At 39.3% G+C, this 27,975-nt stretch overlaps 2 non-coding genes and 2 gene segments (V, D, J or C); all 4 read right to left on the bottom strand.

The window, feature by feature from the left end:
• Positions 1-202: 202 nt before the first annotated feature.
• trnas-gcu (transfer RNA serine (anticodon GCU)) lies at positions 203-284 on the bottom strand. Its single transcript has one exon. It is a non-coding gene; the product is annotated as a tRNA-Ser (tRNA).
• Positions 285-12,515: 12,231 nt separating this feature from the next.
• On the bottom strand, positions 12,516-12,597 carry trnal-uaa (transfer RNA leucine (anticodon UAA)). Its single transcript has one exon. It is a non-coding gene; the product is annotated as a tRNA-Leu (tRNA).
• A 5,296-nt stretch (positions 12,598-17,893) lies between these two features.
• Positions 17,894-18,429, bottom strand: LOC132848104 (Ig kappa chain V region K-25-like). The segment is given in 2 exon segments: positions 17,894-18,213; positions 18,363-18,429. Coding segments are annotated over 2 exon segments (387 nt in total).
• A 4,345-nt stretch (positions 18,430-22,774) lies between these two features.
• On the bottom strand, positions 22,775-23,285 carry LOC132847894 (T cell receptor alpha variable 26-2-like). The segment is given in 2 exon segments: positions 22,775-23,121; positions 23,246-23,285. Coding segments are annotated over 2 exon segments (387 nt in total).
• Positions 23,286-27,975: the final 4,690 nt, after the last annotated feature.

Genomic DNA, 27,975 nt, shown 5'->3' with positions numbered 1-27,975 from the left:
CCACAGCTCCAAAGAGACCAGAGCCTTCTCTAGAACCTTAGACCATTCAGCCACACTAACTGCATGTAAGGCTAGGGTCATGAGGAGCCTGTCTACAAAGCATATGCACTTAAGCTGGGTCTAACACAGTAAACCCATATACCACAGGCGAAAAGTGTTTGGTGTGCGTCAATCAAAAGTGTTAACATAAAGCAGGGGTCATCGATGAGGGTGGGATTCGAACCCACGCATGCAGAGCACAATGGATTAGCAATCCATCGCCTTAACCACTCGGCCACCTCATCTGGCAAAAAGAAACCAAATCACACTATGAAAAGCACAGGGTCTTTAAATGTAGCTCTGATGCATGCTTGAACAGGCTTAAAACAGTCTTGTCAAGCTTCAATGCCACAAGGGCTGTGCATAGTTCACTGACACTCTTTAGACGATATAGCTTGAGGATCTGAACTTACACCATCTGTCTCTAAACAAACCAATTGCCAAAAGCCAGGATCAAACAAGGAACCTTTAGATCTTCAGTCTAAAACCCACCTAACTGAGCTATTTCAGCAATTGCATATGAGCATGTGAGCTCGTTTAAGCATGTGAGTTTCTTGAGGTCTGGTAACGCTTTCTTTTTTTTTTTCCTTAAGATTCACACCTTGAAGGCATGGAAGCCAGAACCATTGTAAAGCCTTCGAGTTGCCAAGAACCTATAACGCTTTGCAAAGTTCATTGCGCTCCATAGTCTTAGCCTCTTGTTGGTGGTAGGCTTGCAAAATTCCAGGAATTTTCACGACTGGAAAACTTTCCATTGGAATTAACAGTAAAATGTGAGAATTAATTGAATTAACTAGGAATTTTCAAAATTGCAGGTTAGCCTATAATAGTGAATGTAAAGTAAAATAAATCTTGCGGAATGATTGTGGTGAAAAAAAAAAAAAACAGATTTACTACAATTTCAGCTGAATTTTGATATTGATATTTTGATATTTGAAATCTGAATATGATATTTGTATGAGTTTAACATTTGTACATCAGTCTAGTCATAACTACTGATATTTAAGAATATCTTTTTAAGAAATACATTGTATGTAGTGAGAATGTTTTTAGATTTAAATATAAAGTTAGTGGTACTTTGACAAGTAATATTTTAAGGTAAATTTGTCTTAGCAATAAATTCTAACCATATCTTAAAGGTGTATGTATGAAACAATGCACAGAAATGTGAACCCTGATGCATGAAATATACTAAATGATTTATTCACCAAAGTAATTTATTTTTTGTAGCATCTATCCACTCATGTGGTGAAGTATTGGAAATAAATTATGAACATTCTAATATTCAACAAATAATCTGAAACAAGAATAAATGCAGTAAAATATTGAATAAACACAGTTTTGCCTAATAATTATTTATAGGCTGAAGTACATACAATAATATACAGTTTATACAATTTATTGAAATTGGCTGTTTTTTCTCCTCCTCTTCTTCTTGAGTGCAGGAAAATGCTGAAAAATAAAAGTAGACATGCACTGATTATTATATTGTTATATTTCTTTTATATATAATGATAATTACCAAATTTTAATAACAGTTTATTATATTATAACAATATTATACTATTATTGCTCTGGTCTTAATAATTATGATATTCCAAAATTATTGTCTTTCTGCATGTATTCTATTCAGCAGGTTTCTACTGAGCAGACTGAAGAAATATCTGGTCTCCATTTTGCCCTAGCAAGTGTTCTTAAGAGCTCTTCATCAAGCAGAAGAGAGCTTGTCCTTATACTGTGTATCAAATGGGACATGTTTCATTTCAGGCCAAACATTCGACCTATCTAGGGAGCTTACTGTATATTTTGGCTATAAATTGCAAAGTGTGTATAATGACTGCAGAATAAAATTGTGTAGCATTTTTCTAAGAATTATTGTGTGCATCAGAGTACTTACCACGTCCTGGCCAGCTTCCCTCGCCTGAAGCACAGCAGCAATCTGCTCTACCTGCACACACACATATGAATATGACGGTAAATTACAGTGTTTCATCTATCTGATTTGTGTATGATGACTGAATAAGCAAGTTGTTGTTGTCCTTCGGCTGCTCCATGTTTGGGGTCGCCACAGCGGATCGTCCAATCCACATGTTTTGATTTGGCACAGGTTTTATGTCTGATGCACTTCCTGACTCAACCCTCCAATTTTATCTGTGCTCGTGACTGGAACTGAGCATTAACCGCTCATTGGCTGGCTTGGTTTTGGTGAGAGCACAAGATGTTAGAATCACACTCTGTGTTTTCTTTAACACCACACAGACTAATTAATCCCTAAATATATATAATTATATATTTCCAATTTGACAGGTTTTTCTCTATTTAAATCGTGATATACAAATCACCTTTCCAAAATAACCTTAATGTACTCGTTTCTTAACTCTACTTGGTCTATTTTCCCCAATAAACAAATAATAAAATCAATAACCAAACTCATAAAAGAAATAACAAAAGCAATACAGTTTACTTGTAGAAGTACTAGAACTTAGTAACAAAAGTAAATCACTTTAGTAGCAACAGTATTCCCAGAAGTATTACCAAAAAAAAAAGTAATACGGTAGTGGCAGGACTGTAAAAGAAAACAAAACATGTTCCACAATCACACCACCTTTAAACCTCAAATAAGATCTCCGTACATTTTAAACAATATACATTTTAAACAAAACCATTACTCACTTTTGGAACACACGCACACGCAGATCTTTCCAGAACAGGCCCCAGGTACACCAGGTGAGTTAGCTTCGTGCTAATGGCTGCACCGTTACACATAGGCATCCGCACGCATACACACGTCCAAATAACTCGGTACTTTTAATGAAAACTCTTCATAAGATGATTTTCGCTCACCGAAACTGGCACGTATTGGATAAGACACGCAATCCAGCGCAAAAACCCAATAAATGGAGCACAAAACACATTTATAGCAGCACATGCAAAAAAACTCTGCTCCTCGTGCTTTACCTGTCCGACATGCACCGCGCTCGCGCAGGCGATGACGTCACACGCACGCCCTTAAAGGGACCCGTTTTCTTTTTCTCTAATTTATATTATAAGTATAATAGAAATAAGGGTCATTAATCACCATCTGGTTACATTCTCCCCTGCACCAGGGTAATCGTCCTCGATTACTCAGCTACACTCAGAGTATTCTTAACTTCTTTAACAGCCTCACGAAACAAAACAGAACTCAACTCAGCCAATATCTGTGAAACCGCTGCAGGAGTTAAAGTACTACTGACAGATCTAGGTTCATGATACAAATTGGAATGCTGTCCAGCATTAGGCCTCTTACTACATCTGCGTGGTGCAGCAACCGGCAGAGTCGACGCTCTAGCAGCTGCCACTGGAATGTCTTCAGCCTCCATTGACTCAGTGGATGCTAGTCCAGCACTACCAGGGTCTAAATTTACCATGTCTACACTAGGTTCCATCCTGGCACTGTGGTCCATATCTGGTGCACCAACAGGCTCAGGAACAATAGCTTGCACAGTATCTGTAGGAGACTTCTCCATTATCACAAATACACCCTCGTTCAACTCCTCAGAACAAACTTCTTCAGCAGGCTTAGACCTTTCCTCTGCACCCTTCCTCAGTCTCCTGGGTGCAGGAGTAGGGAGAGTTACACAACGCTGAATGTCAACCCTGTTAATTCTCTTGGTAGGCCCACCCTCTAATGGCTCCACCGTGTAGGTGCTGTTAACAACCTCGACTACCCGATACACTGTTGGACTCCATGCATCTTGGATTTTATTGCGACCTAACGGTCTGTTTCTCAGGTACACAAACTCTCCAACTTTAATCTCTGGGCAATATACTCTGTCTTTCTGCAAGGCAATGCGTTCTGCAGCCTTCTGTCCAGCATATTCCCTAGCTCGCGCATGTGCATCATTCAGACGCCTTTGGTGAACCACCAACCAATCATGCTTGTCAGAAATCTGTTCCTGCCCTAACAGGGCATCTACTGGTAAGTAAGGCTCTACCCCAAACAGTAGATAATAGGGTGAATACCCAGTCGTCGCATGCGGTGTTGCATTATACGCATAAACGAGTTCGGGTAAGTATTCTGGCCATCTGCGCTTCTTTTCAGCGGGCAAAGTACGAAGCAGGTCGTGGAGCGTCCTGTTGAATCGCTCACACTGCGCGTTTCCGGTAGGGTGGTATGGAGTGGTGCGGCTCTTTTTCACCCCATAGAGTTTACAAAGCTCAGCCACCACTTCACTCTCAAAGTTACGACCTTGATCTGAATGCAGACGCTCAGGTATGCCATATTTCATAAACCACTCTCGAAGCAGTACCTTAGCTGTTGTGTCTGCTTTCTGGTCTCGGGTCGGGAATGCCTGTGTGAACTTTGTAAAGATGTCTGTAACAATGAGAATGTTCTCTCTACCATCTGACGCAGGTTCTAACACAGTGAAGTCAACAGCAATTACCTCCAGTGGCCTAGATGCCAGGAACGCTTTCATAGGAGGCTGAACCTTTGGCTGTGGTAACTTAGTCATCACACAGCGTTGGCAATTTTTAATCCACGCCTCCACATCCTTATGCATCCCTATCCAAAAACATCTGCGCCTCAACAACAGCAAGGTACGCTCAATACCTTGATGGCCCATAGAATCGTGTACAGATTCTAGGACTGACTTCTTTAAACTGGAAGGTAAAAGGAACTGATAGCATTCTCCATGCCTGTTTTCCTCACTAACACGATACAGTAGGCCACTACACTCCTTGATACTGTCCCAGTATCTCAGCAGTAACCTAACCGATTTCGGTAGAGTTTTCAGTGTCTTACCATTGGGTCTCTTCCTGCGATCCCAGAACTGCTTAAATACACTAAGCACCGGATCCTGTTGTTGAAAACTATGCAACTCATCAACTGAATAGCCCGGAAAGGTAGGCGTATTCTCCTGATTAAGGTCTTTACACCAATCAGCGTTGGACTGCACAGCCCGGATTTGCCGCACTTTACAACTACACAACCCCGCGGCAACCAGTGCTGGATCCAGGTCTGTACCACGGTTGATCCTACCGCAAATGGCTACACATTCATCATATTCTGCATCCTCTGATACAGGCTCAGGCTCCCCTGCAAAAGTCTGCCTAGAGAGTGAGTCAGCAGCTGTATTCTGATGACCTGGACGGTACTGTACATCAAAATCAAAGACAGATAATTGGGAAATCCACCTTTGCTCAATCGCCCCCAAGCGGGCCGTCCCCAAGTGACACAACGGATTATTGTCAGTGATCACAGTAAACCTGGACCCCAACAGATAACCTCGAAACTTCTCAGTAACCGCCCACTTTAGAGCGAGGAGTTCAAGTTTCATGCTACTGTAATTTCTGTCGTTTTTCTCAGCGTCTCTTAAACGACGGCTTGCAAAGGCAATCACACGTTTTGCGCCCCCCTGTAGCTGATACAAAACAGCGCCTAACCCATGACTGCTTGCGTCAGTCTCTACAATGAAAGGTTTCGTAAAGTCCGCTAACCCTAAGACAGGTGTGCTCGTAAGCTTATCTTTAAGGCCATCAAATGCAGTTTGACATTCTTCGGTCCACAAGCTTTTCAAGAAGGCATTGGCTTTGCTAGGACTTCCCAGGTTCAAACATGCATTCACCACATCATGGAGGGGACCAGCTATTTTGGAAAAGCCCTGAATAAATCGTCTATAGTAACTACAGAAACCAAGAAATGATCTCAACTCCTTGAGAGTGGAGGGGACCTGCCACTGTTTAACGACTGCCACTTTCTTAGGGTCGGTGCCTATGCCCTCCCTGGATATTTGATGCCCTAAGAACACAACACTTGACTGCAGAAAATGGCACTTCTCCAACTTGACTTTAAGTCCCGTCTCTTGCAATCTCCTGAGCACAGTCTCCAGTCTCGTCATATGCTCCTGGAAAGTGGACGAATACACCAAGATATCATCCAGGTACACTAGCAAAATCTGAAATACTAGGTCATTCATTGTGGCTTGCATAAGCCTTTGGAAGGTTGCGGGTCCATTGCAGACTCCAAAAGGCATACGTAAGTATTCATATAGGCCAAAAGGGGTTGAAAAGGCGGTCTTATGCCTGTCCCCTTCCGCCATTGCCACCTGATGATAACCACTTGCTAGATCGATTGTGGAGAAGTAACATGCCCCCCGCAAAGCATCAAAGCTCTCATCGATCCGCGGGAGAGGAAATGCATCTCTCTTGGTTTTCTGATTTAGTTTGCGATAATCTACACATAGCCTGATACTACCATCTGCCTTACGCACCAATACGATTGGCGACGCATAAGCGCTATTACTCTCCTGTATCACGCCCTTCCTTACCAGCTGTGAGATGTGTTCTTTTACTTCACGGTACTGATCAGGCGGGACATGACGGTAGGGCTGTGTAACAGGCTCCTCATCAGTTACATGAATCTCGTGTTTGACCCTGTCTGTATAACCGAGGTCTTCATCATCTTCAGCGAATACATCAATGTACTTGGTTAACAACGACCTGAACTGAGCTTGCTCATACTCACTGCCTCCAACATCAATCTTTTCCAAGACTGCCTGCACACTGTTACTATGCTCATCTTTTACATTCAGAGTCACTTGTTCAATGTCAGCTGAGATTCGTTGAAATTTTACCTGACACTGCTGTGCGCTGTCTACACATTCTACCTTCGACAGAATGCCCAGCTGGGTCCTAGGTGACAGAAACACATCCTCCTGAGAAAGATTCACAATCTTAATTGGTATACAAGGTCTGTTTAGGTCAACAAGTGTGGGTACAACTACCAAGTCACCTGGCAGCGGAGTGCTGAGGGGTTCCAGCAACATAGGGCCGCCATCACCTCTATTGAAGCCTGTGGCTGTGATTGTCACCACGGACTCAGCAGGTATTCGTTCTGGCCATTTCCCAGCTACCCGTAGAACAGATTTTCTATCTACAACACAAGTCTGTGCCTGCTGGAAAACATGTCTCCAGTCAGAATCCAACTTTCCCCCTAAAGTGGTGTCAAATTCAGCTTGGACAAACTGTTTACACTGACGAATTATGTTCATACCCACAATGCAAGGTGCACTATTCCCTGGGCTGGAAATGTTTTTCACCACTAAAAACCCACAGTCAGACATCTTAATACCCATGGCCTCCACCTCCAACTCTATATATCCGAGGTAGGGTATGTCAAGCCCATTAGCAGCTGTAAGCTTTAACAGACCAGCCATAGAAAGCATGTCATCATCTTTACCATATAAATAGTCTCGAAAGAACTGCTCAGAAATGGTGCTTACCTGACTGCCTGTGTCCAGTAAGGCCTGTGTATTTACACCGCCAATCACAAGCCCAACCACCGGACACGTTCCGACAGCCCGTTGCAACCACTGATCACTGGACGCTGGCAAATCTTTTGAGTCTGTATGTCGCCCCCTAATTGCCCGACTCACAACAACCGGGGGTCCCCGTTTCCCTGAGTTTCAGTGGGCATAGGCCTGGCTGCTCTAACACTTCGTTTCTGAGGGCAATCCTTTGCTACATGCCCAGCAATCTGACACCGGAAACATATTGGTTGTCCATCATCTGTAAATTTTAGGGGTGCTTTAGGCCTATAGGTTTCTGCTCTGGTGTTACTGCTTTGCACAGCTAGGTTCTTTACCGCTTGGGTCAATTCACTAATTGCTTTACCTTGCTCAGCTACTACCTCTAGGACATCTTCAAGAGTGACGCACTTAGTTTCTGGTACCCTAAGTGCTGTACACTGTGCCACAGTAGCACTACACCGAGATCTACTGGTCCTCAAACCTGCTGGAGGCTCTTCTAAGGACCACAGTTGTGCCTCCTCTCGAACGTCTATCATTGTACTCCTCGGGTGGTCTCTTACAAATTTGCGCAGCTCTCTCCTCAGAGAGGCATCCCGGACCCCCTCTACGAACTGATCCCTTAGCACCTTCCTCTCTTCTGCAACAGCGTCAGGGGAACATTTCGTAACCAAGCTAAGGGCTTGAGCCAAGGCATGCGAAAAGTCTCTTAGATTTTCACCCTCTAACTGTTTACGACTGAAAAAACTGTGTAGGAGCTGTGGTGCGCTACGTCTGTCTCTAAATGCTTCTTGGAGGTATTCAAAAAGATCTGTAACCTGATCATCATCAGTATCACGCAAGCGCACTTCCTCCAGAGCAGTGCCTCTTAATAGAGAGATAACAAAATCATACTGATCTTGGTCAGACTGGTGCCTAGCGCGCAGCACCCGCTCCACTTCCTCTATAAAATCATCAACTGACCTTCCATCTTTTTCTATGTCACCGCAGAATGGCGCTATGTGTCTCTCTCTCGGGACATACACAACAGCTCTCTTATTTAGTGCTGAAATTGCTGCCATCGTTTCATCATGTTTGCTTTGCAGTTCTCTAATTTGTGCTGGCCAGTCAATTCCATCAGAAGTATCATCTGGTTCTGACATTGTGAAAACTCAGTCCTTACAAATCTTCGTACACAGCTTTGCAAAGGATAAATGTCCGATGTCCCTTTAATATGATGTCACAGTTCTCAAAGTCTCTTGAAAGTCTCTGATACGCTCTCACAGGACTTCGGCGACACTCCTCTTCACAAAAACCCTTTTCCCAGCCTCCAGGAATCCTCCGTCTGGTCTTCACCACTACCGTATTACTTATTACACTGTAGGCAAAATAAAAACTCAATTCTCTAAAGTCTCTTGGAAGACCCCACTCCTGGTACCAAATTTGTGGCCGCTGGAAATGATGCGCAGGACCAACAAATACAAATGGGGTTCTTTTTTATTCCCGAATAGTAAGTGTATTGGAGACAGAGAATCAGCCCTCAAAAGGGTCATGAAATGAAAAATAGAAATAAAATTAAGAATCCAATTTGACAGGTTTTTCTCTATTTAAATCGTGATATACAAATCACCTTTCCAAAATAACCTTAATGTACTCGTTTCTTAACTCTACTTGGTCTATTTTCCCCAATAAACAAATAATAAAATCAATAACCAAACTCATAAAAGAAATAACAAAAGCAATACAGTTTACTTGTAGAAGTACTAGAACTTAGTAACAAAAGTAAATCACTTTAGTAGCAACAGTATTCCCAGAAGTATTACCAAAAAAAAAAGTAATACGGTAGTGGCAGGACTGTAAAAGAAAACAAAACATGTTCCACAATCACACCACCTTTAAACCTCAAATAAGATCTCCGTACATTTTAAACAATATACATTTTAAACAAAACCATTACTCACTTTTGGAACACACGCACACGCAGATCTTTCCAGAACAGGCCATACATACTATAAATACAACACTTGATATTTCTGATATAATCAACATGTCAGTAACGCGGGAATAAAAACGGACCCAAGTGCAGGATAGCGTAAAAGAAAAACAGGTTTAATAACTAAAAAACATGAAACACTGACACGACATCAGACGACAAGCCGAAGACGAGGATTCCGCGCTGCCTTGGGCAATGCGGCACAGTTAAATACATGACAAAATTAAACACATAAGGACCAGGTGTGCAGAGGCAGGGAGGAAGAGACAAGGGCAGGGCAGACATGTGAACACAGAACATAAAACACATGGCTAAAGTCCATGGCCACAACAATAATGTTAACTCACCTAGTGAAAGCCACAGACACATGAATATAACAGTGAACATGATGAATGGTTTTATCTGAATATAAATATTATTTCTGTATATGTTAAGATCATAAAGGTTCATGTAACTCCACCCACTTGTCTCATATGAACATTTCAGAGTTACAGTCTCTGTTTCTTTCCCCACAATGTTGGCATCTTTTTCTCAATTTTATCCGCAATGTTGCCTGGTGTAAAATAAAATAACATAACATAAAGAACATAAAGCAATAAAATAAAACAGAATATAAAGCAATAAAATAACAAACAAAACAGTGAAATGTGAAATCAATACATGAGTACAAACATGGGCATTAATTAATTAATACAATGAAGTAACTGATGAAAATTCCTTATATTAAAAAGCATAGTTGATTCACTGATTACCTGTAACTAGAGTGAGAATCAGTGGTGTGTATCTCACTATGTACAGTAAGTTGTATAGTTGAGCCATTTCTGAACACAGCTCTGTGATGATTCTGTATAATAGTGCTGTATGTGCTGAACTTTACACGTCTCTAGAAGGCCACACCCAGGAAGTGACACTGTTGTAGTGTAACTTTGTACAGATCATCACTTCACAGTATCAGTGACAGTGAACTGAGTCACCAATAAAACACAGAACTATTCCACTGTTGCTGATCAACCCATTGCATCTGACTTCACCTCTTAAACATATCTTAGAGTTACAGATCTGTGTTGTGTCTCATACAGTGGATATAAAAACCCATGTTAATCACATTCAAACTCATGTTAAATAGGAGTCAGGACACACCTTCCATAATTTAAAGTGCCCCTGAATAACCCCAAATAAAGTGCAGCCGTTCCAGTCGGCTTTTCCTGACATTTACTTAGTCGAATCTTACAGCAAAAGCCATGGTCGACAGAGAGCTTCCAAACATCAGAGGGATCTCATTGTTAATATTAATTTGAATTCATTTCAAGGCCTTGTGCATTTCCAAGGCATTTGATATACCATGGAACACAGTAAAGACAGTCATCATCAAGTGGAGAAAATATGGCACAACAGTGACATTACCAAGAACTAGCCTCCAAAATTGATGAAAAGAGAAGTAAACTGGTCAGGGAGGCTGCCAGGAGGCCCACAGCAACATTAAAGGAGCTGTAGGAATTTCTGGCAAGTACTGTATGTGTAGTACATGTGACATTCAAAACAATCTCAAATCCTGATGTGGACTTCTGCTGTTGTAGCTCATCTACCTCAAGAATCAGTGTCTTGTGTTTTAAGATGCTTAGTTGTTACGTTTAATGCATTTCTTAATAAAATGATTATTGTGATTCTAGAGCATATTTATTTCATTGTGTAGTGTTGAAGTTCACCATATTATGAGCAGGTTTCAGGGCTTTTTAAGGGGAATTTGTTTACCATATTTGGTAATTTGAGAAATTATTTATACAGTACAGAAAAATTGAAAATGTGTTGGATTTATCGACACCCATAGCACACAGCTGTACATTTTACTCATTTTTGCTAGCAGAACTTAAACACAAAAGTATTTATATTCCATTCAAATCTTCTTTTTTTCTTAATCCACATAAAGCTTCTTCTACTTACAACCTTCTTCAGAGCATTCAGTGCTGCTTGTATATTGTGCCATTTGGAACACAGCCCTGAATTCTGTGCACTCATAAGTGTAAGATGAATATGTGCAGTAGAAGAGTGCAACAAGACTCATAAAATGACTGGTCTTTTGTGTCTTCCAATAGCATTTTACTGTTATTATAATCCTGTAGCTGTAATAACACACCTAGTATTTGTATCTGTGTATGTATTCACTTATAATGTTTTATCTATTCAATTAAATTAACATATTCATATATGGTTATATTCCTTTTGGATCAATAATCAGAATGCTAAATTTCTACATGACTTCAGTCTTTTCTTCCTATTGTTGATCTTCAACACTTTCATGTTTGTGCTCTGTGCAGGTTCATCGGCACTCCCTAGCCAATGATACAAACATATGCCACCTCTCTAAAAATAAAAAACGATTGCCAAAACCCAGGATTGAACCAGGGACCTTTAGATCTTCAGTCTAACACTCTCCCACTCTAACTCTTTTTCCTAAGATTCATATCTAGAGGGCATGGGAGCCACAAACATTGTAAAGCCTTTGTTTTGTTAAGACCCCACAACGCTTTGCAAAGTTCATTGGCACTCTATAGCCTCAGCCTCTTGTTTGAGGTAGGTTTACAAAATTGCAGGTTAGCCTATAATAGGGAACTTAAAGGTAGTTGAAAAAAAATCTTGTAGGATAATCTTGATTAAAACAACCAGATTTACTCCAATTTCAGCTGAATTTCTACCCTGCACATTCATCAATCCCATGCACCCAGCAATTCGCCTACTGCAGGACTATTAAGGCCGAACCCACTAATGCACTGTGCATTCCTCCATAACATAACACAGATCATTTCTTGAATCCTGCACACAAAATAATGTTAAAGAATTTCCATCTTGGTGAGTATTTAGATAAAGTGTTTACATATTACATAAAGTTATATTTTAAACTCCATCGTGCTTTGTGTAAGTTACTGTGCAACAAAATTTTACCATTGTAAATACAAATACACTGACTGAGCAGACATTTAGGTGAGATAATAAAAAACTGTCTAAAAAGATTATGCGGTGCCTTTAAAAGTTTCTCTGACAGCGGTGGGATTGAAAGAGCAGCAACAGGATGCAAGCTAGTGTGAGCTGCAAGTTTACCAGCACAGAAATATTGACCAAAGTTAAGATGCAGACCCAGTGCTAGGTTATCACACCCCACTCTAGCAGAGACTCACAGAAGAGGAAGGACACTAAACCAGTGCATTAAAACATTTCCTTGGCAGCGGTGGGATTTGAACCCACGCCTCCAAAGAGACTGGAGCTTAAATCCAGCGCTTTAGACCACTCGGCCACGCTACCCTCAGCCATGCAGGCCTTTACAGTCTCCTGCTTTCCACCAAGAAGGAACATTCTGGTATGAACTTGCTTATGTCAACTAACAAGCATCTGTGTCCAACCAGCACAGAAATATGGCCCAGAGTTGTGAAAGATGCAGATCCAGTGCTAGCTTAATGCACCCCAATCTAGCACAGACTCAGTGAACAGTTAGGAAGCTTAATCAGTGCCTTAAAAAGTTCCAAAGAGGCTGAAGCCTAAACCCAGCACCTTAGACCACTCAGCCACACTACCTACAGGTAAGCCTTGGGACAAAGGGCCTGTGTACAAAGACTGTCCCATGCACGCTTCTTAAACCAAATGCGTTTAAGCAGGGTCTAACTCATTACACCCTTTAGAAACACCTAGACCCAGGGCTAGATTTTTACATCCCACTCTAGTACAGGTGGAAAATGTTCAGTGTGCAACAATTGAAGGTGTTGAGGTTAAGAGGTCAGCGACGAGGTGGGATTCAAACGCACACGTGCAGAAAAAAAATGGATTAGCAGTCCATCGTCTTTACCTCTCAGCCACCTCATTAGGCAAAAAAAGCTTTTTAAACACACTATGATAAGCATGGGGTCTTTAGATGTATGTAGCAAAAAATAAGTCTTGCGCTAAAGAATGTACTTTATTTGCTTAGTTTTAAAATCTACTATGTAAAAGCTCTCCAACACAGAAAAGGTCAACATTTAGACTATTGTGCCATGTCAGATAATTTACACAAATGATTTACACAAATTAATAAAACTAACAAAAGAGTAAAACAAGTTCATGCTGCTGCCTCGACATGTTTCTTTTATATAAATATCCAGCATTGTTTAGCAGTTATAATCCACTGAGTACTTCTCAAAACATTTAAAATAATAATTAAGTGTTTTCTGTTTTGGTGCGGCCTGCCGTGCCGTCATCAGCAAACCAGACCAAATATGAGTGTTTCATATAAAAAAAAACAAACAAGGATAGAGCATCAACATGACCTTAGACTGATGGCTGTGAGTGTTTTTCTGTTTATTTTTGTGTCAGCTTTCTACAGTAGTGCAGAAACCTAAGACTAAGGCAGCTATGTATACCTTCATCCTCAGCGAGATCGTCAAATCCCAAAGAATTAGATCGTCAGAAAATCCTATGCCCGGTAGAGTTGAGTCAAATCCTGGGCAGGCCTGTCATGGCTGTGTTTAAGCTGGGCATTTCCATTTCCTGGGCATAAGTCTCTTTTATTTACATTAAAATATTATGTTATGAAGTTTTAGTGTAATGATGCATTTAAACAGTTGCACAAAGGCTGTGTATAGTGAGGAATATACAGTTCTGTTCAGGAATTTATGCTGCTGTAACAGATTTATTTCTCCTGAAATTTCCATAGTGGAGTCTTTAGGAACAAAAGAGAGCATCTGTATTTCTTTCAGATTTTATACACATATACTGTATATGTTACTTTAAGATCAGAAATGAGTTTGGTTAATAGCAAACATTTGCTGAGACGTTTGTACTTTTTTTATAAATAATACTATAAATATATTAAATATATAATTATGATTTGTTCAGCTTTTCCTAAGAGAGTGAAAGAGAGGATTAGAAACCTTAAAAATCTACATCTCTGGTGTATGTGAGCAGGAAACTAATACTGTACTTAAACTAACTGATGTTGCCATCTTGTGGAGAAAGGAGAATGACTTGATGGCAGAAGAGTAAAAGAGTTAGGAAGATGGGAGGGAACATGCACAAAGTGGGTGGTTTACTACATGTAATGTTTCTGGTAAGGATCCAGTGTTAAAATAAGAAAAACTCTGCACATGATGCTGTCTGTTACTTCCCTGAATGTAAAAAAGTTTTTGTTCTTTATTTCATAGGATAACAAACATGTTCTAATGTATTTCAGTAAGCTGATGAAAAAATATCTGCTGGTGTTGATAATAATATCAAAGATGCCAGTAAGCCATTAGTCCTCACAGGAGAGTGGTGTATGGTGTGTATTCATGAGGTTTGCTGGTTAAACTGGGCTGTTTATTTGCTTTATGTGTCTTACTTTCTTCCTGTGGCCTACATTAACATTTAGATTTACTCTTATTCATAACACAGTAGACAGAAGTATTAAATTATCTTATATAAATAATATATATATAATAAAATGATAAGAATAACACAATGTCAATGTCCAAATCTCTATGGACAGACAGGTAGGTGGTAATCATGCAAAACATACACTATATAGCCAACAGTTTGTAGATGCCTGGTTGTGACCCACATATCTGAAATAGGAGGCCATGACTTTAGAATTAGATGTTCAACAAAGACATGTGGGTCCAGCAGCCCATCCACCCTGAAAATGAGGCACATTGTGTGATCACATTCAAACCAACTCTACCTTAAACAATACTATAAGCAACTTATACACCTAATATACTAATACACCTACATTCATTCATTCCTCTTCAGTACCTGCTTTATCCTGCTCAGGGTTACAGTGGATCTGGAGCTTCTCTGATCAACACTAGTCATGAAGCAGGAATACACCTTGGATGAGACACCAGTCCAACACAGGAGTCCAACCAGAACGAATGATAATTCATTACAGTGGATTATGGGATTTTACTAATTTAATTACACATTGTGTTCACCAGCAACATCTGGAATATGAAACATATTTCAGTAAATTTGTGAATGTTCCATGATTGTTGTATAGTTGAAGTGTTAATCACTTATTATTCCTTTTTTCTCAGTTATTTTCTCCACCAGCAAATATTATTAAAAATGTTGTTTGTTTCTGTAGTTAACCAAAAAGAACATTTCAGAGTAACATTGTCTGTTTTTCCCCCACAGTGTTGAAGTTGTCTTCCATTGGTCCAATTTTATCTGCCATAATCTGCCTGGAGTGAAAAAGAATTTAAAGAAATATACCAGTGAAGAAATAAATATATAATAATAAAAATAATATTAAGAAAAAATAAGGATAAATATAAACTCAAAATTTAAAATACTATATATCTGTCCCGAATCCCTAATGAGCAAGCTGGAGACAACGGCGGCAAAGAAAAGCTCCCTGAGATGATATGAAGAAGAACCTTTGAGAGGAACTAGGCTCAGAAGGGAACCCATCCTCATTTGGGTGACACTCTACAGTAAATAATGTAAATGTAAATAATGTCCTTTCTACAACAGTTTATAATATTGTAACCGTGAGCTCCTGAGGAACTAATGGGTCATTGTAAACTCTGAGTTCAGCACAGACCTGATTGCTGATAAAGACCAGACCATACAGCTGACTGACACAACATTGGCTCAAAGAAGGCATGACAGTCTCCAGGGGTCTCCATCCACAACAATCCCAGGAGACACTTGCTAACCATGCAAGCAGGGTGACCACCGAGACTCTAGCCAGGGGTAGAACAACAGGATTGAAGAAGTAGCTCCGTAAGAAGAGACGATCAGGCACCTTGAGCTCGGGAGTGGCATATATAGCTCGACAGAGAAAGAGAAAAATTTAGTATGATTGTAATCAGGTGATGGACAATGTAAATTATGTGAAAAGTGCAGACAGGGACTCCGGCAAGACTAGCTATGACAACATAACTAAAAGGCTTGAGCCAGAAGGCGTGACAGACATGAGGGCTTCCTGGGATCTAAAGCGTCCCACCACTCCACAGTCTGCAAACCTGAGCGACTTGCGAGGATGGTAAGCTGACAGCATCCAGACATCCCAGTTCACCAAACACTCTATGCCCATGAACCCACCAAATAGCCTGCACCTTTTGATCAAAGTAGGCATGGCGGATTATAAAAAAACCAAAGGATCTCTCAGGTACTGTGGTGCGAAATCATTAAGTGCTCAATAGATTAATAATAGTATCAATGCAAAACTTGACTGGGAGCCAATGCAATGAGAATAAGATAGGGGTGATATGTTCTAGTTCTAGTTACTCTAACTGCTGCATTCTGGACTAACTGGAGCGTGTTTATGCTCCTACTGGAACATCCAGACACTAAAGCATTACAATAATCCAACCTAGAGGTAACAAATGCATGAACTAGTGTTTCTGCATCATGTAATGACATCATACAGTATTTCTTATCTTAGCAATATTTCTGAGATGAAAGAAGGCTACCCTTGTGATATTATTTATGTGAGCTTCAATTGAGAGACCGGTATCAATAATCACACCAAGGTATTTTTCTGCTGCACATGATGTAACAGAAAGACAATCCAGAGTTACTCTAATCAGAAAGCTTGCTTCTGGCTGCCTGTGGTTCTAGTAAAAGCACTTCTGTCTTGTCAGAGTTTAGCAGGAGGAAGTTAGTAAGCATCTACTGTCTAATGTCCTTTACACAATCTTCAATCTTATTAAGCTGGTGACATCTGACTTAGCTGAAACATATAGCTGCGTGTCATAAGCATAACAGTGGAAGCCAATACCATGTTTATGAATAATTGCATCAAGGGGTAACATATATATGGAGAAAAGCAATGGGCCTAAAACAGAGCCTTGTGGAAAACTGAACATTATCTTAGCTTGTTTAGAGTAGTCACCATTTAGATCTACGAACTGATAGCAATCCGTCAAATAAGACCTGAGCCAGGAGAGGGTTGTCCCTTTAACACCAACAATATGTTCTAACCTATCAAGTAGAATAGCATGGTCAATGGTATCAAATGTTCAAGTAATACTAGCAAAGAGACACAACCCTAATCAGAGGCCAGTAACAAGTCATGTACAACCTTAACCAGTGCTGTCTCTGTGCTATGATGTGGCCTAAATCCTGACAGATTCATTTCATGAACATTAATATAATATTCTGATCCACAGCTACAGGAAGCGCCTGGTTGAGGTTATTTCTGCCGTTCTGAATGTTGAATGAGTGTGTTCACTAAAGACATGAAAGATCACAATTTTTTGTGTAATTATTTTTAGACACATTATGTTTGTCAATACCCTTGACTTAGATGAAGATGAGGTCACATTTTATGACAAATTTATTCAGAAAACTCCAAAAGGTTCACATACTTTTTCTTGGCACTGTATTCATGAAAATAAATTAGAATAAATCATGGGAAAAACTGACCAAAAATATAAAATTAATTTCATTTAAAACAGTTCACACGAGCAACAAGTGACACAGTGCCTGTTTTTTTTCTGTTACTTCAGCTGCAAAGGTTACCACAAACGTCTTTTGTGTCTGTGGTTAACTGATAAGGTGGTAAAGGAAGTATCTTTGATATTTAACATTCAACTTCAAATGAACCATATCATAGGTTTTTGTACAGTCTGTCAATGACTTTGTATTACTGTGCTCCTACTAGAACAGCACAGTGATAGAGTGCAGAATCTGAGAGCTTTAGGTCTTTTACAGTAAGTTCAGTAGAGTCTGAGGTTGCTGCTATCTTGAATCGAGAGCCAGAGGGGTTGTGTTCACTAGAAACAGCTGACTTTGCATTTTTATACAGCAAAAACTGTGGTGCGCTGTTAGGATATTGTTTGTACCAGTAAAGGCGAACATAATAACTGCTTGACACATATGAACATCTCAGAGAAACAGTGTCTGTTTCCTTGGTGACTATGCTGGCATCTTCATCCTTTGGTCCAATTTCATCAGCAAAACTGCCTGTTGTAGAGAAGAATATTGGTGGAAATAGATATCAAAGCATTTCTTTTATACCCCAAAAATTCACATAAAAAATGATTAATTAATTCTAACAATTCTATCTAAACATTAGTATTAGATTATTTCATTAATTAACTGATGTAACTTACCTGAAACTAGAGTGAGAATCAGTGGTGTGTATCTCACTATGTACAGTACGTTGTATAGTTGAGTCATTTCTGAACACAGCTCTGTGATGATTCTGTATAATAGTGCTGTATGTGCTGAACTTTACACGTCTCTAGAAGGTCACACCCAGGAAGTGACACTGTTGTAGTGTAACTTTGTACAGATCATCACTTCACAGTATCAGTGACAGTGAACTAAAACACCAATAAAACACAGAACAATACCAGTGTTAATTCACATCCCACTGCATTAGATGTGCTATTTAATCACTGTTAAATATTTATTCCTAAATAGTAGGATATATTTAAAGGATAATAAAATTCAAAACGTTTAAGAGATGATTTGAGGTCTAATTCTTATATCCTGCAAAGCCTAAAACTCTTTCCTTAGTTCTGGAGATTTCCTCATTTCCTCATTGCTGGTCTGAGTGAATGGTCTTAGATGCTTTATATAGTTCAGTGTTATATATGTGTAGTCACGGCTTGTCTTTAGTGCTTGTCTTTAATTTCAAATTCCCCCGATCTACAACCAACATTTAATCCAATCTAGTACGTTTCACGTCTAGTCCTAGTCCACGTCTATTCACGTCTAGTCCTAGAATAGAACAAATAAATAAAATGGAGCATTAATGTTCTAACTGTAATAATACAAGATGTCCAGAAACTTCACTGTTTACTGGGTTTCTGATTGTCACTGTTTACTGGGTCTAGTAATAACCAGTCACAACTCCAATATTGTGTTCATTAAAATACACTGTTTCTACACTTGATGGTTAAATGCTGGTTAATCTGACAGACTGATGATGAAGTGAATGTAAATGTGTAAATATTTCCATCTTGTGAGAAAAGCATGGCTCTACTGATCCAGTATATATGCAGGACAGTGTGGTGTTGCTGCCTTCACTTGATAATACACTGGTTTGGTCTGGTGCAATGCTGCTTTCTAAACAGTTCTTATAAAAACATTACAATTATATTGTGACATTTTAATCATAAATGACAATATACACATGGAAACTGTGCTTCATGTGTAATGATTATGACTTACCAAGACCAGTCATAGTGAAGAAAACCTTGTTAGTTTTAGAAAATAAAAGTAACTTTAGAACTAAATATCAGTGTTGTTTCTGTAATGTCTCCACATTTAGCTTCACACACTCATTATTTTTTCATCATCATCACTATTATGCTTCATAATAAGCAAGAACGACGAGTTGTATACAGACAGGAGGTGCTAACTACCTGGTGTAGAGCCAACAACCTGTCTCTGAATGTTGATAAAACTAAAGAGATGGTTGTTGACTTCAGAAGAGCACAGAGCGACCACTCTCCACTGAACATCGACGGATCATCTGTAGAGATTGTCAAGAGCACCAAATTTCTTTGTGTTCATCTAGCGGAGAACTTCACCTGGTTACTCAACACCAGCTCCATCACCAAGAAAGCCCAGTAGCATCGCTACTTCGTACGAAGGCTGAGAAAGGCACATCTCCCTCCCATCATCCTGACCATGTTCTACAGAGGGACCATTGAGAGCATCCTGAGCAGCTGCATCACTATCTGGTTTGGGGACTGCACCATCTCGGATCACAAGATCCTGCAGCGGATAGTGAGGACAGCTGAGATCATTGGAGTCTCTCTTCCCTCTATCATGCACACTTACACCACACGTTGCATCCGAAAAGCCAACAGCATTGTGGATGACCCCACACACCCCTCACACACACTCTTCACCCTCCTGCCTTCTGGAAAAAGGTACCGAAGCATTCGGGCCCTCACAACCAGACTGTGTAACAGTTTCGTTCCACAAGCTATCAGATCCTTAATAACTGAACTGAACTGTACTGAGCACAACATACACACACATCAACTGTACGGACTGCAGAGGGCTACACCAAATACACACACTTCCAATATACATCCATCAACTTGTTTACATGCTGTTTTTGCACATGTTTTGCTCTTTGCACATGCTGTCTCACATTTCAGTCCTTTGCTGTTTTGCGCAATCCTTTACATTATCTCAGGGACCTGCTTCTATAACACTGTGTTCATTCTAGTATTAATGCACACGCAATATTGTTTGAACATAAAGTATTTACATTGGTCGGCACTATTTCTGTTTATTGTCTTTTGTGTATTGTCTTTTTTGTATTGTCTTGTAATTTTTTTGTCTGCACTGTCTTTTGATCTGCACTGTCTTGTTTGTCTTGCACTGTTTGCATCAGGTTGCACAGTTGCACTTTATGTGGCTAAGACTTACTTACTAAGTCCTTAGCTCTGTCTTTGTTTTATGTAGCACCATGGTCCTGGAGAAATGTTTCATTTCACTGTGTACTGCAACAGCTATATATGGTTGAAATGACAATAAAAGCTTCTTGACTTGACTTCACTCGTCTCATTTCATTTATTCAGTCTGCTTTTAACACTCGAAGACTAAAAATTATTTTCCATCAGCAATTAAATTAAACTAGAACTAAAGGGTAAAGACAATGAATTCATCTTTTTTCTCCTTTCTTGTGACAAACAGTATTCAGATTTTCTCAGCATCTTATAAAGAAAATTTGCTTTGTGTCATTCATTATAAAAATTAAAAATCCTGTACTGTTTATTCAGGTAAAGTACTATTTTCTCATATTTTTGCTGATTTAGGATATCATGCCTTATTGCAGCATTGCAGAAAAAGAAAAATGTTCAAAGCCTCAGATTCCCAAATGCATTGTTCCCTAAGTGAATGACTTCCTCTTAAACCTTTTAGATATACAGACCAGATTTTATATCTTTGACTTTGATAAAACTACAACTTTAATCCTTTTGTAATTAAGCCTTGAAAAATCCCAAACCTGCTATGAGACCTACAGATTATATAATAAAGTTTAAACCCACTTTACTTTATAAACAATATAAGCAGCTGCTTATTGTCTTGCAGCTGCAGACAAAAATGTTCATTCATTCATTATTCATCTTCAGTAACTGCTTTATCCTGGTCAGGGTTGTAGTGGATCTGAATTATATCCTAACTCCACTGGGCATAAAGCAGGAAATAGATCCTAGATGAGACACGAGTCCAAAGCAGGACACTATGTACACACTCATTTACACACTTATTCAACTTAATAATGTGATCATTTAAACAATCAGCTACAGGAAGCTTTGATAAAGTTGGAATCATAAATACAGAAAAAAATATCCAGCTCAAAAGGCTAGAGCCATCCCTGATCACATAATTATGTTTTAGATTCTCTGTGTATATTCATCAAAGTTGTGTACAAGTAATAATCATAAATCAAACAATAACAGTTTCCTTATTCAAATGTTTCATCTTCATTGCATCTTTACAAGCCAAAGAAATCTAATACAAAGACATATTCATATGAATGAATGAATCAATCAGTGAATCGACAAATCAATGAATCAATCATTCAGTAATTTATTTAATGAATGTAGTGAATCTTTGGGGTAAACTGAGCAGAAAAGTTGCATTAATTGTATTACGTATTGTGTCCATTAGTGACACCTAACCTTTATGTCTCTAATAGTGTCATTAAATTATATTTCTATCATAAAAAAATGAACAATTTACTGTGAATAATCATGTGTAGCTGTTCATCTCTCTTTTATTTCCTTTCATTTTCTGTTTATTTAAGCTGCATTTGTTACCTGAATTTGTTCTTTGTGTCTGTGGTTAACTGATCAGTTGGAAAAGGAAGTGTCTTATTTTCTGTGGATTTGACACACTTTGTTTGTGTAAAGCCTTTCAGTGACTCTGTATCACTGTGATCCTACTTGAAGAGCACAATGATAGAGTGCAGAATCTAAGATCTGTCTCAGACTTCAATCCTGTCTCAGCAGAGCAGCACAGGTTGATCACTGTGCTCCTGAGAACAACAGTCATCTCTCTAGTTTTGTCTCTGGATTGTTGCTTCTACACTAGACTTCACACTTCTCCACTCACTATTTTGCTCATGAAGCTCAACACTGTATTATCATCAGCACACTTGAAGATATTATACAAGCTGTGCTTTAAAGCAGACTTGTGCGTCGGCAGAGTTTTCATGATCTCAGGAACTGTAGTGTTCAGACACATTTAGCAGTTTACTAAAAACTAATAAAGATTATCAACATCATACTGGATATTAATACAAAATAAAAAATAAAAATTCAAGACCAGCAGAAGAGCACAGACTGATCACTGAGGATCACTAGTGATAGATTTGTCTCTAAATGAATGAGTCTCTAATAATAATAATAATAATAATAATAATAATAATAATACTAATAATAATAATCCAACATGTGTCAAAAATATAAACAAGACAGACATAATTTCCTAAAAATGTCAAGCAAATTCAAAATCATCAATAGAAATTCTTTCAGTATAACAAAACAGTGTGTTAGTTTTTGTACAGTGCAGCTGGATTTCCTGTCACTGTGGGCCTCAGAGCACAGTAGTATAGAGCAGAGTCTGATACAGCAGCAGAGGAGATGATCAGATCGACTAGTTTATCTTCACCTTCATGAAGTTTAGCAGACATTCTTTGGGGAGTGTTGGGACTTAGAGCTCCACTTTGATGAATATAAAGAAGGAACTCAGGTTTAGATTTTGGATATTGTCTGTACCACTGCAGGTAGTTGCTTGTACCACTGCTGAATTTGTATCTGCAGGACAGAGTAACATCATCACCTTCATCTACAACTTTATGAGTGAAAATTGGCTCTAGTGAATCTGCCATGGAGTCACCTGTCATAGAGAACAGAACATAATGTTTATAACCTTTACAAAATAAAGTAGAAATACATAATTTATTTCAATAAGTATCACAAATTTAACACATTTCTTTAAAAAACAACAAATGAAAACTCACCTAGTGAAAGCCACAGACACACGAATATAACAGTGATCATGATGACTGGTTTTAGCAGAATGAAAATATTCTGAGGTCTTTATGGACTAATATGTTAAGATCATAAAGGTTCTTGAAGCTCCACCCCACAGCATCACATGACAGTGTCACCAGTGTGTGGCTTTACATTCAGGAGTGAGGTGGACTGGAAGAATCCAACAACAAGGTTAGTGGTAGTTACATATGAAACATACAACATTAATACAACTGCACTGAGAATAACCATGAAAGGGGTTAAGACTTTATTCATGCTGTATGTATTATAGAAGAACAGGTAGAGTATATCACAGAGGGCTTATTGTGAAAAGTATGTGAAAAGAATGTGAAGGTACTCAGCGGTGGCTCAACTGGTTAAGGCTCTGGGTTGTTTATTAGAGGATTGGGGTTCAAGCCCCAGCACTACCAAGCTGTTGTTGTTGGTCCTTTTAGAAACTTCTTTAACACTTTCTGCTCCAGGTTTGCTGTATCATGACTCACCCTAGATTTTATTCTCTCTGTAATACTGTAAAATTTCCCACCCCTCTGAGATTCTGTCCAGCTATAACCTTGTCATTTCTCATGAGCAGGCCCTAAACAGTCCATATCTACATACACACTTCACTGGAATTGCTGGGAAATATATTTACTGTCCTTTAAAGTCTTTTCTATTTACCAACATCAGAGGATGGATGAAGAAACCACCTGGAAGGAGTTTCAGAAAGCTGCCAGAGATGTGTGGCAGAAAAAGAAAAAGTAAGTGAAATGTTCTGTTGTAAATATCCTTTAGTTGTGGTAAATACATAATTTATGTAGATTTATTTTGTTGTTATGTTAATGTGTTTTAAGCTATTAAGTGTTTAAAGTTTGCGTTAATATGTGTATTAAACAGAGACAGAGGAAGGGGAAAAACACACACATGGAAAAACGTTATTTTGTCAGGTAATGTGACAAACTAAAAGCACTGTCAGATCACTGTGAGATCATTCAGTATTTTATAGGTCAGTAGTAGTATTTTATAATCAATGTGAAATATGACTGGGAGACAATGCAGTGTGGATAAGATAGGAGTGAATCAACTGTTTATTCTTTTCTTCTGTGCAGGACATGTGGACTGTGTGAGCTATAGCATGATGAATCGAGATGACAGGTACATATATATATAGTTGACAAACCCCGAGATGGGAAACTCTGAGTTGTCCCATCTCGGGGTTTGTCAACTCAGAGTTCAAGTTTAAACTCAGAGTTGGTTGAACCTCCTTTTTGAAACGGCCCCCTGATGTCATTTAATCAACCAACAACAGGCTACACACACACACTCAAAAACATGCCATAATTTCATGTGAATAAAACTTTGTTTACCTCCTTATGTTTTTTTTTCTTATACTTAATTTATGAACGATAAACCTTATGAAATTTTGCCATGTTTTGAGTAAAATAAGTAGAAATTATTAAATATTATTTTGGATAACCACTGACTAATAAATGTGAAACATTACTCAGCATATCTCCAGGCCAAAGCTGACTGATGCAACTAAATTCATAAATAAGAAAGGAGTGTGTGTGTGTGTGTGTGTGTGTGTGTGTGTGTGTGTGTGTGTGTGTCTGTGTGTGAGTGTGTGTGTGTAAAGCTTATTGGTAGATCATATTTTACCCCCAGCTGGACACATGCTTCCGCTGCGCCACTCTGATTCAGCACACCTCCCAATAATAATCAATAAACAAATGATCTATTTTTATGTAATGCGTAAGTAAGTAAGGGGTGGTCTGGTTTCTCCTGTTTCACCTAATTATAGCTAATGTGTTCCCGCCTCCCTCTGAGCATGCTGTTCATATGAAAATGAACTGAGGTGATTCAGGTAATCACGTACACGCCCCAGAGAAATGGCATGAAATGTCAATCTTCATCCCAGAATTAGTTACTTTTTCTGTGCGTTCGCATGATGGCACGCTACACAGGTGAAGAAGCACTTTGGATGGTCCTGGACAGCGACGAAGATGCTACTTTCTCCTCAGAGGAAGAACATGACTCGGATGACGAATGTTTGCATTTTGAAGAACGTCTGGACCCAGTGGAAGATATAATTCCTGACGAGTAAGCCTTTTATTATTACCTTCATGATTTAAAATGTTGCTCAGCTATACCTATTTTATATCTAAATTTGGATGTTTCCAAACAGGCTATTGTCAGACTAAAATCAGCTTTTCAATATAAAGTAAAATTGGTAATATGAAATATATCCTTACCGGCCAGTTATATTTTTGAATGTTGTTCAAAGCGCGTATTTAACTATAAATAATGATTATATATATATATATATATATATATATATATATATATATATATATATATATATATTGTGACGGCGGCACGTGCACCACCGCAAACACACGGAGGAAAAACCGCTCTTCGCCCACGGCATCGGCAACCCGGAAGCGGGAGAGTGGAACACGCGGTGGTTCAGCACCCTGGCCAGCGGCACTAACCGCGAGCCCCCGATCTCCAGCACCTTGGTCAGCACCGCGGCAAGTGAGAGAGGGGCGGAGCGTCCGAAACTCCCGCCGAAAATCCCGGACCAATCAGGAGCGCCGCTGGAGCATTCACCCTCCAGGAGGAAAGCACAGCAGGAAGCAAGGCTCAGCGACTGAAGAAAGGAAAGGGGGGCGTGCTAAACGGAACTAATGTTTGTTATCTTTCTTCCCTTGTTTTTTCAGAGACATCCAACTGACCTGGGACTCCACGTTGCTGGCTGAGCCTTGCTAATATCCTGGGAGGGCTGCTGTATTATTCTCCTGCCGTCCTCCTCTTGCTACCGGGTTGTGGAGCCTGGTTCTCTGCCCAACCGCCCCTACAGGAAGGACTCAGTTTTCTGCCTTCCTAATTTCTGGTTTTTGCTTTAAGTGAGTGAGGAAATAAATACCTCATTTTTTGTGTTATCTCTCACACCGTCTCTGTGCCCTTTTTTCCGTGTCCCATCTCTCGAAGAGCCCTACAATATATATATATATAAAGCCTATATAATGATATAATAAATATCTATAATGCTATAGGCCAAAATTGTTCACCAACTTAGTTTTTGTTGCCGAATATCAGATGTGGTAAATGTCAGAAATGCGTTATACCAGGCTATTGGCGTACGTGATCGTCCGAGGTGTAAATGTATCAGAAAGCTGTAAATGTCACCGATAAGTGGCCTATCGACAGACATATAGCCGCTTCCATTCTTATCAGTGATGCAATATATTATCAGTTATGAATCCTCTGGTAATTACTAACAACAGTTTCAATTTTCATTTAGGACTGTGGCTGCATCACCGGCACCTTGCACAAGAAAGGCCCACGAGTGTCCTGCTTTCAGTTCCCTGGAAAATCATACTGAGTAAGTGTACAGTAGTTGTACTTTTATTATGCCTATATGGTAACATTATTTGTGGTTGGGATGACACAATAAGCAAATCTTCCTGTATGGGTTAATAGAAATTGTACTTTTGTTATGCCTATATCCCAATATATTCAATTCAATTCAAGTTTATTTGTATAGCGCTTTTTACAATGGACATTGTCACAAAGCAGCTTTACAGAACATAAACATAGAACAAAAGATAAACATAAGGAGAAGTATAAAGAATTAATATAATAAAAATTCAAGATATATACAGTTCACAGTGTGTATGTATGTATGTGTGTATGTGTATTTGTCCCCAATGAGCAAGTCTGAGGGGCTCAGGCAACAGTGGCAAGGAAAAACTCCCTTAGATTGGTAAAGGAAGAAACCTTGAGAGGAACCAGACTCAAGGGGAACCCATCCTCATATGGGTGACACTAGATGGTGTGGTTACAAATATACAAGTATCACAGAGTCCAACTGGAGCCGGTAGATCTGTAGATGTCTCAGGGTTCTCACAGAGTCAGCCTTGTCTCAGTGGAGGTCCAAAAATTTCAACGCACGGAAGACGATCATAGCATGGGTGTCTCAGCATGGGTAGAAAAAGAGAAGAGAAGAGCAGTGCAGAGGGATTAACATATCTGCTGTTCATGAGAATGTGCAAGTCTAGTGTGATAGTGCACAATATTTATGGGATGTATTATGTGTATGCCTGACTAAAGAGATGAGTTTTCAATCTATATTTAAACTGTGAAAGTGTGTCTGAGCCCCGAACACTATCAGGAAGACTGTTCCAAAGTTTGGGAGCTAAATAAGAGAACGCTCTTCCGCCTTTAGTAGACTTAGATATTCTGGGGACTACCAGGAGTCCTGAGTTTTGTGATCTCAGAGAGCGTGAAGGATTGTAACGTGTTAGAAGACTAGTTAGATACATGGGAGCTAAACCATTAAGAGCCTTGTACGTAAGTAGCAGCAGTTTGTAATCAATTCTAAACTTAACAGGTAGCCAGTGTAGAGATGATAAAATTGGGGTTATATGGTCATACTTTCTTGTCCTAGTGAGAACTCTGGCAGCTGCATTTTGGACTAACTGTAGCCTATTTATTAAAGATGCAGGACAACCACCTAGTAATGCATTACAATAGTCCAGTCTAGAGGTCATGAAAGCGTGAACTAGCTTCTCAGCATCAGATATAGACAGGATGTTTCTCAGCTTGGCAATATTTCTAAGGTGGAAGAAGGCTGTTTTTGTGGTTTGGGCGATATGATTTTCAAAAGACAAGTTACTGTCTAATATAACACCCAGGTCTTTCACTGTCGAGCTACTAG

The sequence above is a fragment of the Tachysurus vachellii genome, chromosome 7 (genome assembly GCF_030014155.1).
Source record: "Tachysurus vachellii isolate PV-2020 chromosome 7, HZAU_Pvac_v1, whole genome shotgun sequence".
NCBI classification, from domain to species: domain Eukaryota; kingdom Metazoa; phylum Chordata; class Actinopteri; order Siluriformes; family Bagridae; genus Tachysurus; species Tachysurus vachellii.
This window is presented reverse-complemented; position numbering and strand designations above follow the sequence as displayed.